The 12,733-nt window shown below is 39.7% G+C and overlaps 1 protein-coding gene across 1 annotated transcript in view; it reads left to right on the plus strand.

Annotated features, from left to right (window-relative positions):
• Positions 1 to 6,465: 6,465 nt before the first annotated feature.
• Positions 6,466 to 12,733, plus strand: part of LOC110537771 (BTB/POZ domain-containing protein KCTD16-like) — an 89,665-nt gene continuing 83,397 nt past the window's right edge. Inside the window, exon 1 of the mRNA XM_021624146.2 lies at positions 6,466 to 8,007. Coding sequence (XP_021479821.1) covers positions 7,164 to 8,007 — 844 coding nt within the window. The 5' untranslated portion in view covers positions 6,466 to 7,163. The remainder of the gene's footprint in view (positions 8,008 to 12,733) is intronic.

Below are 12,733 nucleotides of genomic sequence, written 5' to 3' on the forward strand. Positions count from 1 at the left end.
ATTGGATACAGTATTATGCACCCAGTCCGTCAGAGTATTCATGCTTTATCATTATGGTCTAAGACTGCTACTGAGATACTTAGAACACATACTGTAATGTCCTCCATTGGATCTGGACAAGGCCAGCTGAATCTGGATTTCAAGGAAATACACAAATAATCGCTTTCAAACAGCACTCTGTCTGTCCTCCTGAACCTACTTTCACGTATTACATTTAGTGTCCACGCCACCTTTTCACGAGAGGAAAATAACATGTTTTCACGTGAATTTCGAGTTTACATCTGAAAAGCAATCAAGTGAAAATCACATTTGCAGTTTCACATGTAAGAAAATTCCACTTGTGAAAATCTTACTTTCACATGTGGGATTGCAAGTTCACATGTGGGGGTGAATTAGTGTTTTTCTCCTAATGTGAAAAATCCAGCAGTGTTGCAGTTCTTGACACACTCAAACTGGTGCGCCTGGCACCTACTACCATACCCCAAAAATATTTAAGTCTCTTGCCCATTCACCCTCTGAATGGCACACATACACAATCCGTGTCTCAATTCTCTCAAGGCTTAAACATCCTTCTTTAACCTGTCTCCTCCCCTTCACCTCTGATTGAAGGGGATTTAACAGGTGACATCAACAAGGGATCGTAGCTTTCACCCGGATTCACCTGGTCAGTCTATGTCAAGGAAAGAGCAGGTGTTCCCTAATGTTTTGTACACTCGGTGTACATGTATGCTTAGCTCTACCACTAGGGAGAGGCATTCAAAGTGTTAATGCTGCACGCTTGCACCTCTCTTCTTCGTATATTGGTCCATGACTGTTGGGAGAAGCTAAGTGAAAAGAACAGAGAAGCTAGCTCTCCGTGCTTAATTTTTTATCCTGTTTTCCAGTTTGTACACATGGTTACATTTTCAAAATCTAGAGAACATGATTAACTAAACTATGAGTTTTCTGGGCATTTTGATGTATAATTTAATTGTTTTGACTAAGTGAAAAACGAGTGAGATTTTCCCACTTACATGTGTAGCCAAGCTAAGTAGCTAAGTAGCTCAAATTTGTATGTAAGTCAATGTGAACGTTTCAGATGATTTTTTAAATTTTCGTTTGAAATGTTTGGGCTCTTAAAATCCTTAAGAGTTAATTGACACGTCAATCTAATTAACATAAATACGACATCCCCTCCAACATCTGTCTGTTTACGCTCGAGATATCTTTTTTTGTATGGGCTGTGTCTGTCTCAATCAACCGCATCCACTTATGTCAACATTCTGCATCTGTGGTGAATTTGGCAGAGCTAGAGCACTGTTTGTCAGACCAGGAGACCCCCCCCCACACACACACACACAGGAAATATTGACACTTTGGGCCCAATTTGGACATTTTCACTTAGCGGTTTAGACATTAATGGCTGTGTGTTGAGTTATTTTGAGGGGACAGAAAATGTACACTGTTATACAAGCTGTACACTCACTACTTTACATTTTAGCAAAGTGTCATTTCTTCAGTGTTGTCACATGAAAAGATATACTCAAATATTTACAAAAATGTGAGGAGTGTACTCACTTTTGTGATATACTGTATATACAGCTAAGAAAACTATGCAATGTCAAAACAAGTTGACATTGAGGTTAAAGAAAGTGTGCTTTATCAATTTACTTGATTTTGCTTACCGTTATTTTGGACAAAATCAAGACTTCAATATTCTTGGAAGCTTTTTATGTAAAAATCTTAAACAACAGCTCAATTTGATTTGTGATTAATTGTTATTAACCACAGCAAATCCTGGGATTCTATTGATTACATTAAATGTTAAATGTTTGACAGCCCTATTTTGAATTGAACAGTAAATATTCAGAGATTAAGAGAAATGTATAATAAATATACAGGTAACTGCCAAAATAAAGCAAACACCAACATAAAGTGTCTTAACCTAGGGCTGCAATCCCGTTAACGGGATTGATATGACAACAGCCAGTGAAAGTGCAGAGCGCCAAATTCAAACAACAGAAATCTCATAATTAAAATTCCTCAAACATGCATGTATCGTATACAGTTTTAAAGGTAATCTTGTTGTTAATTCCACCAAAGTGTCCAATTTCAAATAGGCTTCACAGCGAAAGCACCACAAACAATTATGTTAGGTCCGTACCTAGTCACAGAAAAACACAGTCATTTTTCCAGCCAAAGAGAGGAATCACAAAAAGCACAAATAGAGATAAAATGAATCACTAACCTTTGATGATCTTCATCAGATGACACTCATAGGACTTCATGTTACACAATACATGTATGTTTTGTTCGATAAAGTGCATATTTATATTTTTTAAAAACTCAGTATACATTGCCGTGTTATGTTCACTAGTTCCAAAAATATTGCAGAGAGCCATATCATTTTACAGAAATACTCATTATAAATGTTGATGAAAATACAATTGTAACATGGACATATAGATACACTTCTCCTTAATGCAACCGCTGTGTCAGATTTCAAAAAAGTTTTACGGAAAAATCAAACCATGCAATAATCTGAGTACAGCTTTCAGACAACAAAGCAGCCAAAAAGATATCCACCATATTGGGTAGTCAACATTAGTCATAAATAGCATTATAAAAAGTAACTTACCTTTGATGATCTTCATCAGAATGCACTCACAGGAATCCCAGTTCCACATTAAATGTTTGATTTGTTCAATAATGTCCATTTTTGTTCAAATAGCTACTTTTGTTAGCACGATTGGTAAACAAGTCCAAAGTCATGAAGCGCGTTCCCTAGTTGCAGACAAAATGTCAAAAAGTTCCGTTACTGTCCGTAGAAACATGTCAAACGATGTATGGAATCAATCTTTAGGATGTTTTTAACATAAAACTTCAACAATATTCCAACCGGAGAATTCCTTTGTCTTAGGAAAAGCAAAGGAACGCAGCTGCCTTTCATGTGAAATGCGGGTGCCCAGCGCGTGACTGCTTGCAGACCTCTGACTCATTCCTCTCTCATTCGGTCCCACTTCACAGTAGAATCCTCAAACAAGTTTCTAAAGATGGTTGACATCTATTGGAAGCCTTAAGAAGTGCAACAACCAATATCCCACTGTGTATTCAATAGGGTCTGGGTTGAAAATTGACCAACCTCAGATTTCCCACTTCCTGTTTTGATTTCTTCTCAGGTTTTGGCCGGCCATATGAGTTCTGTTATACTCACAGACATCATTCAAACAGTTTTAGAAACTTCAGAGTGTTTTCTATCCCATACTACTAATAATATGCATATATTACTGGGAACTGGGACTGAGGAGCAGGCAGTTTACTCTGGGCACCTCTTGGCACCTTTCATCCAAGCTACTCAATACTGCCCCTGCAGCCATAAGAAGTTAGTAGGGCGTTGGGCCACCACAAGCCAGAACAGCTTCAATGCACCTTGGCATAGATTCTACAAGTGTCTGGAATTCTGTTGGAGGAATGCAACACCATTCTTACCAAAGCACAAATGTGAAACTTGGAATATCACATGTGAAATGTTGGGAAAGCACATGTGTCTGAGTCATGTGAGAAATCCATGTAAAACCTCACACATAGAGTATGTCCGAAAACCACGTATCTGACTCGTGAAAAGAAGAAAAAAAAGTTTTTCTTCACATTGGGATATCTTCATATTTTTTTCTGAAGGTAATACCAACCTGACAACCAGCTGGCTTATTGCACAGACACAATCCCCCCAATAACTCTTATCAGGTTCACTGATAAGTGCTGAAAAAGGGACATGCTGCCATCTATCTGCTTCTCAGCTCTATAGTCAGTTTTTCCTCCCAGGCGCTGGTTCATCTTCAATCTCCCATAAAATTAGCAGTTTCACATGTAAGAAAACTCTAACTGTGGAAATCTCACTTTCATACGTAGAATTTCAGATTCACATTTGGGATTGATATAATGTTATGGTAGCAATGTTTCTACCGGTGGAATTAAGGTGACCACATTCAAAACGCCCAAATGCAGGAAATAAATGTGTAAAAAAATGTCACATATGTGGAACTTTTTTTTCAGGAGGGGAAATCACATGTGAAAAATGTACATTTGAAACTTCACTTGTCTGAAAACCACGTGTCTGACCAAAAAACAAAGAAAGGGATTTGTTCACAAATGTCTGAAAACCATGTTTTTTTCACATTATTTATTTTATGCTTTTTTATAAGAGCTCACACACATGGTTCTGAGGTGCCCCAATCCCCTGCTTCAAGTGACTGCAGCAGTGCAATGAAATGCAGAGCGGGATTCATCTGGGCATAAAGCACGCAAGTACACTCCCCAAAAGCATGCTGAAGTGAATGAGTAAGTCATCGAACATCATAGGCTCTGTCTGTAGAGATGTGAGTGAGTAGGGGGCCTCTCTGATATACTTTCATTAAGCCCCCCCATAGAGGGGTTGTGGTTTGAGAGGAAGCCAATGGTAAAGTAGATCTAGACTAGCTCCTCGGTGTCTGATGATGATAGATTATTCTGCTAAGTAAACTTACCTAAGTTATTATTGAACAAAACCTTTCAGTTCTGCATGGAGAGACAAGACATGGAAATAAAAGAGCATAATGTTGATTTCCAATGTATCTCATTTGAAACTGCCATAGCCCTACTGCACCAACAGTATAACACCTTACAGATGGTCATATCACTTTAAATAGAAGCACATGACGTTGTATTTATGATTACAGCCATGGCCTACTTCTGACGGAGTGCACAGAGGTCTCAGGAAGGCCCACTCTCTGAGGAGCAGTAGGTCTTCAGAAATACCACAGGACAACATTAAGTAGAAAAACAAACACTTAGAGTGGACATTTTTTTTTAAAGAGGGCAATTGTATCATCTCTTCCATTTACTGTATAGGCCTTTTGAGGTAGCCGAGTATCATCCAGCGTAAACCACTGGAGCAGTTTTTAATCATTTGATGAAAGTTACGAAGTGGAGGAATCCATCAAATATTAAAATTGGTGGTAGGTTCTTCTGAAATGAAAGTATCTCTCCTCTCAGTTTTAGTAGGCCTTTCATGCAGTCAAATGACCTAGTGGCCTCATGGGTGGATGTTATTAATATTTTTCCATAATTTCATAAATAATCAATATTAGAAACACCACATTTTCTGTTTTTTTTTATTTCTTTATATTATGTCAAACGGTTTTGTTATATTTCAGTCTTCTGTGATGTATATAAAGTGTGATATTGGGATGCAAGCACATTTTATACATTTCACTTCCTTATCTGACATGGTACAGGTGTCTTCTTTTTAAAGCCCATAACCATGTGTGTGAGGCGTATGCTTTTGTTTCAAAGTAGATTTGTTTTAAGACTACTAAGAAACACTCTGTGTGACCCTGATTTAGCCCACTGCAGTAAAATGTTATTGTGGGATATTGGGCAATATGAACACCCATTAACAATGACTGCTGGGATGGCCAACCATGTCCAACCAAGTCCAAATCCAAAGAGTGAACTTATATCTAATAAAGTAGTAGCAGTATTACCTTTTGTTATGAAATGGATGCCTAGATAAAGGTATCTTGAACATATTGTGGAGTTATACCCAACATGACGTGGTTGGGTACTTTGTGCAATCTTGGCTTATAAAACCAATAGCATTTAGCCCTGTCTGTGAAAAAGTAGGCCTAATTATTTTTTGTATCAATAATTGCCTTGCTCCCCTCAAACACTTATCTCCAAGATAACTATTTCCACTCTCGTATCAACAAATGTAGAGACATTAAGACAGTCTACAACACGTTGAGTTTCAACAAACAGAATGCTGAAATGTGCACGTGCCGCAAACTGGAGTTGCATGCAAGGTGCCTGTGAGCTGGTGGAGCTGTCCGTGGTCCTGAAATTATTTTTTTATTTAAGAGGGTCGAACATAACTGCAAGAGGCGCTGTTGCATAATCAGAATGTTAACAGTTGAGGCAGTAGCTATTTGCCACACCAGACCAGTCAAGTACAATGCAAATTGATGGGCTACTGTTAAGTATTTATTTATATCATAATGGCCTACTATGGTTGACAACACCATGGTCCATTCTTTTCGAGCCTGAAATCGCTTCCGTTTAAAATACTCACAAAAACCTATTATGGACTAAGATAATGGAGAAATGATTGCACTCGGATTGGGTGTTGGCTGTTGAAACGTAATCTTGTTGGATAATTTTCAGTTGGCACAAGTTTAACCTATACTGTCATTTTATCAGAGGTCGACATAAAAAAATGTGAAAGGTAGCTTTCAATATACGATATATATATATTTCAGTATATTCCTTTAAGATGATGTAATTATTTATTACCTATTATGGTTTATCCCTGCACCATTGAGGCAACATCAGCTGAGACGTTGTTTTTTTTACGCTGCACCACCTTGCTTGGAGGGGACGGGGAGAATCGTTTCAGCTCCTCCGACAGCTCCCGCTATGCAGCCTCAGCGCGCCCACAACCATGACACAATTTGTTCCTCCGACCGCTAACAGCACAATCTGAGCACTGGGGGACACAGGACAGGACTCATCAGGGCGGAGTGGATGCAACCTCTGTGAAGTTACTCGTGTTCAAAGGAAGTTAGAGATAAAACGCCGGTGATAACGATATCTTTCCCTTTGGACTTTAGAAGTTGTTGTGAGGAGTTTTTCTATTGAATATGTTGTAGATATATTTGTGCATTTATGTAGAGTATTGGGCCATCTATAAGCTATTCATTTTGCTCTAGCAAACAGAAGCAAGGCAGCTCATGTTCCGTTTGACAGCGTTTCTATGTGATCTGGCCGCGGGGGTTCTCATGAACCTCAGTCATTTCCCTCGGCAATGTTTTTCTCCCATGGGCAATGGAGGCAGAGCAACTGATGCACGCTGTTGTGGTACACACCTTTGATGCGTCTGTTAATATTTTTGTAGTCTCAAAACACTGTTTTTCTGTTATCTTTTGAGGTGGGTTTCGTGGACATCCACCATTATGCTATTTTTCTAAGACTGCAGCGACTGGTAGGTGAATGACTGACTTTATAAGAATTATTTGTCATAATTTATGTTCAGTGTGTTTAATTTTACATTTTAAACACAAATATACCTTGTTTTAGTACAAGTAAAATAGCAACTTTTGGACATCAATCTACCGTTTCCATCTAAAATTCGGTGGAGTTTTTAGTCAATCATGACGGAAACAATGGCATTGAGTGGAAACTGTAGGACTAACCCTACGTCCAAAGACCAAGGATCTGTTCAGAATAGTTTCCCAGATGTTGTAGAATTAAACGTTGGGGGACAGGTATATTACACACGTCATGCTACGTTAGTAAGCACCCCGAATTCCTTGCTGGGAAAAATATTCTCACCCAAGAAAGATGCCACTAACGACTTGGCGCGGGACCCTAAGGGACGCTATTTTATCGACAGAGATGGATTTCTATTTCGATATGTTCTGGACTTCCTCAGAGACAAACAAGTTGTACTGCCCGACCATTTTCCAGAGAAGGGGAGGCTTAGGAAAGAGGCGGAGTACTTTCAGTTGTCAGACATGGTCAAACTATTGACCCCCGAAGATTTAAAACACAGTCCAGACGAATACTTCCACAGTGATTTTGAAGATGGTTCTCATGGCAGCGACCACAAGATGTGTCCGCCGTCATCACTGGTCCCGGCGGACAGAAAAAGTGGGTTCATTACAGTTGGTTACAGGGGCTCTTGCACAGTGGGCAGAGAGAGTCAAACTGACGCCAAATTCAGAAGGGTCCCGCGGATTTTGATTTGTGGGAGGGTCGCGTTAGCCAAAGAAGTTTTTGGCGAGACCTTGAATGAGAGTCGAGACCCAGACAGGACACCGGATCGATATACTTCCAGGTTTTACCTGAAGTTCAAACACCTTGAGAGATCATTTGACATCCTGTCAGAGTGTGGTTTCCAGATGGTTGCCTGTAACTCTTCAGTCACAGCGTCCTCCGTGAATCGACACACAGAGGACAAGATCTGGTCAAGTTACACTGAATACATCTTCTATCGTAAGTTGCTTTCGTTTTTACTTTCGTTTCTACCAGGTACCAATGTAACTCTACACACATCCCATGTGAAATAGTCCTCCCAAGTCACCACTAGAAGGCACACTTGCTTTACAAGTTTTCCCCAAGCATCCTGCTTTTGAAGTAGCACTGAGAGTGGTCACACACACACACACACACGCACGCACGCACACACACAATATATCATGCATGCACAGAGATAGTCACTCAGTCCCTGTCTGTGTATGAGAGTGTGAGTGCCAGTGATCAATGCTTGCCAAACTGTGTATCTTTTGTGGAAATGGTATGTTCCAATCCACTCCATGAAAAACACAACTGAATATAGCCTACTACAAATTGAGCAACAGAATGTGTAGTTTGAATGCCGGTATGTGTTGAGGACATGTCTGTCTGCCCACTCAAGAACTAATCTAGTTTGAGTTCACTCCTTTTAATTGCACTCTTACTGCTCTGTTGTATTCCCCCAAGGGTCCAAACCCACTTGTTCCCAGAAACTCCTACCTGGGAAGTGCTATTCATCTTCCATACTGAGTGCGCTGCGGCCTCTCTTCATTTCTCTCCAAGCCTTCATTTTGAGGCATTGTAAGATGTAAGATGATGGGTTTTATAAGGGCTCTCAAAATATTTTATGGTGCAACAAAATACCACATATACTCAGAGGTGACAGTATATGAGGTGTTCCTTGGCTGCATAGGCCCTGCCAAAAGGTAGAACGCAAAGCAAGCTCATACTGCGACTGCATTCCACTCTGAGCTCATAAAACATATTGAGACAAGATTTTCTCAAGTATATACAGTATACTGTAGATTCTTCTGTGTCATTTCCCTGAATAATTTGCAAGGAGATGCTATTAGATTACCAATAAGCACTGTATGTTGGGAGCATATTAAGTTCCCTGATTAACAGGTGCAACAATTTAGAGATTATTCCTTCAGAAAAGGAGTAGATACAATTCCACGACAGCTAAACCTGTGTCACGACTCATGCAGTTCAGATGAGTAGCATGCACTTGACACTGTCTGGTCTCTGTACTACACAAACGCACATTCTAGCGATACCATGTATATTTGTCGATGAGAGTAAGCTCCAAAGACCTCTCCTTGTTTACAGTAAAATAACATTGCTTTGCGGATCCCGTCAACCAATATTTAGCTGTGAGTGCACACAGGAAGTTTGTAAAGGTTGAAGGCACGCAGTGAAATCAATGAAGTCAGTGACAGCCTCTTGTTTGTCTGCTCACCCTCTCTGCCTCCCTAGCACGCTCCTGCTCCCCCGTCGCCCCTGGCAGAGCGCACCAGTTGCCTTTTATAGGCCTCGCTGCTCCGTCTCGGTGTCTGCGTCGCCTGCTATCCACGGCAGTCACATTTATTTACCAATTTGTCGCATGGTTAGAGTGATTGATAATCAATCATTTTCAGTGACAGTCGGAGGACTCACTGCTGGGACCTGCATGCCGAAGACATAGTAAATCATGCAATCATTTTTGGGGGCAAAATAATAATTTCTAAACCGTTTGCCTGGGTCCTTCCTCTTGACGTAAATAAATACAAAAAAATATTACATTACAGAAAATGTGGTCATTGCGAATGCCGTTTCATATGGTGATGGTAAGTCATGTGTGACAAAGAACACTATTAGCTTAGTATACACAAATTAACAATTCTCCTGTAATGTGTAGCGGTAGGTGGGAAGACACATTCAAGGCCTTTGCACCTTTCCAGAGTGGCACCACACAAACACACCTGCACCGGTTTCAGCTTGAACAACTGCAAAAAGTAATACATCAAGCGTTTCGCAGTAAAACTTTGGTGTGATATTTTGGGATGGGGCACAATGCTGTTTGCCTGTTTAAACCGATTTGCTTAGCTGGAGATGGGGCGTGACAGCTCAAAGGCTGCGCTTCATAGGTGCAGCTGCTTCCCAGTCCAGTCTGTCAGGGGAGCTGCCACTGATCCCAAAGTCTGCATTATTCAGACAGAACCAGGGAGGGAGGGTTGAGGAGAGAGGAAGGATATCGGGGAAAGATGGACTGGATTATCTGGCTGTTCCTTGCTTGACCTGCTCTCCAAACTGTTTAGTGACTGCAATCCCAGGCCCCAAGGGAGTCCTAGGAACTCTGGAGCTGCTGTGCATTTGACTAAGAAAGACCTGTTGAGGGAGAGATTACATAGTCCAAACAAAACCTTCTTCCATCTCTTTATCAATCAATTTTCTGGATTGAAACAGAGGATGCTTCGGCTATTGTGAGTAACTAAGTGCTCTGTGGTGCCGCAGATAATAGCACAAAGAGCTGCTGGAGCGACTCTTCACAAGCACACTGATGCTGCAATGCATAGCATAACACTGGGCCCTAGGCTTGGGCAGGGTATGGAAAATAACGTAAGCATTTGTTTAAAAAAAAGTCTAAATCATCTCAATTACAATTTCTGGGAAATTTGCATATATACAATTTTGGGGAGATTATGTTTGGCTTATTGCGTTATTGAATGTCTGTTGAGGTTGGAGTAGGTGCTAATCCGTAAAGAAAATGATGAAGTCGATAAATCTTATTTAGCAAGAAATGTCATCTTAAACCACGGTAGAACATGTCACCAACCTCAAGCCAGAGGCTACCCATAAGAATAACAAAGGGATCTTTTGAATGTGGATATATCCATGATGATGAGACTTTTCCTTATAATACTGACTGACCCCCATACCCATCAAATTTAAAGCTGCAATATGTAACCTTTTGGGTGACCAAAAAATATTCACATGGAAATATGACTGATAGATCTGTCATTCTCATTTCATTTTGGCATCGGTTTTGTACACCAGCTTCAAACGGTTGAAAAGGCAATATTTTTGTTTATGGAAAATATATTTCACAGCGGTTTAGATGGTACAATCATTCTCTACCCTATACTTGCTTGTTTTGTCACTTAAACTGAAATTAGGCGAACTATTAGAATTTTAGCAACCAGGATATGGTGGAGCGATTTCTGCATAGTGAGGAGTTACTCTCGTTACTCTCGTCAAAATCTAGAGAAAAGAAGTGCAATGGGCCCACCAACGAAAAATGAGCCTCATTCAGAAAGAGATTATGCTCCACGCTCACTTAAACACATTTACTTAGATATGCAATTTTCTTTGCTTTGGTATGTTGAATCATTTCTGCCTACCATGCAACTGTGAGGGAGGTTCTTGAGATAGAAAAATGTAACACTTGTGGGACCAATATACATTTTCTGAAATGCTGTATATGCTGTAGATACGGTGTCTTATTGTTCAATGGCTGGGGCAGGATAATATTTTTTTAATTTTTTAATTTATTCAATAGAATCTCAATCTCGACACCTCAGTTGTTCTTCATTTGTGGCATAGCTTCACATCCATGTCTTACGTATATAACAAATGCAAATAAGTCACTCTATACTACAGCTTGATGACCTGTGGGAATGTTGACATGGATTTTAGAAGTTGTAGTTCTTAAAATAGATCAAGATTCTAGTAAGAATTACAGCCCTTAATCCTGAAACCTGAGCTCCATATGTATCTGTGACCAGAGGCATGTGGTATTATGGCTGTATAGCACATGCTGAAATACATTTATTTCTTCTTTACTTCTTCACTTTTTATAATCCCATGGATGACAGATATTGTGGTTTGTAGTCTCACTGTGTGTGTTGGTCATAGTAAGCTACTGGTGACAGGTGACAGTTTTGATACTCATCTCTGCATCCTGGATCAAAAGGTTGGCTGGACTTCGCTAAAGGCCCATATATCTCTACATGATTCCCTTTTTTTTTTTTTACAAGGCCCTACTTCATAAACTCCCATCTTATCTAGCATTGCTGTTGACATATAGACAGCTGAGTTGCCTGACTTGTTCACAGGATTGGCTAACTCTTGAGGTTCCTAAGGGTCTCCACCGAGCTACACTGTAGGTGAAGCTGCTTTGATTTTTAAAGCACCGTGTTGCTGGAAAAAATTCTGAATACATTCCACCTGAATGTTCTGCTGCCGCCAGGCCAGTTTAGAGTATTGATTGTGGACTTATTTGTGTAGGAATGTAACAGTTTATCGAGGTGATTTGTGATGTTTTACTTGTGCTTCACAGGACTGTAGTTTTGTGTTTTAATGTGTATTCTTTGTATATTTTGTGTATAATGTGTATATTTGTGTTGTATCCTGCAGGGCACATTTGGAAAAAGAGACCTAGGTCTCAATATGTTTTCCCTTTTAAAATAAAGGTAAACAAAATAATAATACAGTTTTTCTCAATTGCTAAAACACAAATTCTGAAACCTTGCTCCATTTCCTACAAACATTAAACACAAAACCTCATCCTCAAGCACTATTTACATAACCTCTTACTCCTCTTGCAAAATGAAACATTCTCCTCAAAACAGTTTTACCTGTGTTCAAAATCAAACACTGCTCTCAAATCGTAAACAAAGTGATCAAAATGATATACACTTAAGCAGTCAGTAAACAACACACCGGAAAATAGAAAACACATTGTTCAAAACATACAATTCTCAGGGAGAAGTACATTTTTAATCTAAAAAAATATTCATATTTTTCCGTCATTGTCTTTTGATGAACGAAAACATGTTCTATCATAGTAGCTCAAAATTGATCAGAAATTACTACTCTGCTTTGCTCTTTGCAATTTTGTTTTTTGTTCTTCCTCCTCCTTGTACCCCTATTTTTACATTACTGTACC

Source organism: Oncorhynchus mykiss, chromosome 12 (genome assembly GCF_013265735.2).
Source record: "Oncorhynchus mykiss isolate Arlee chromosome 12, USDA_OmykA_1.1, whole genome shotgun sequence".
NCBI lineage: Eukaryota > Metazoa > Chordata > Actinopteri > Salmoniformes > Salmonidae > Oncorhynchus > Oncorhynchus mykiss.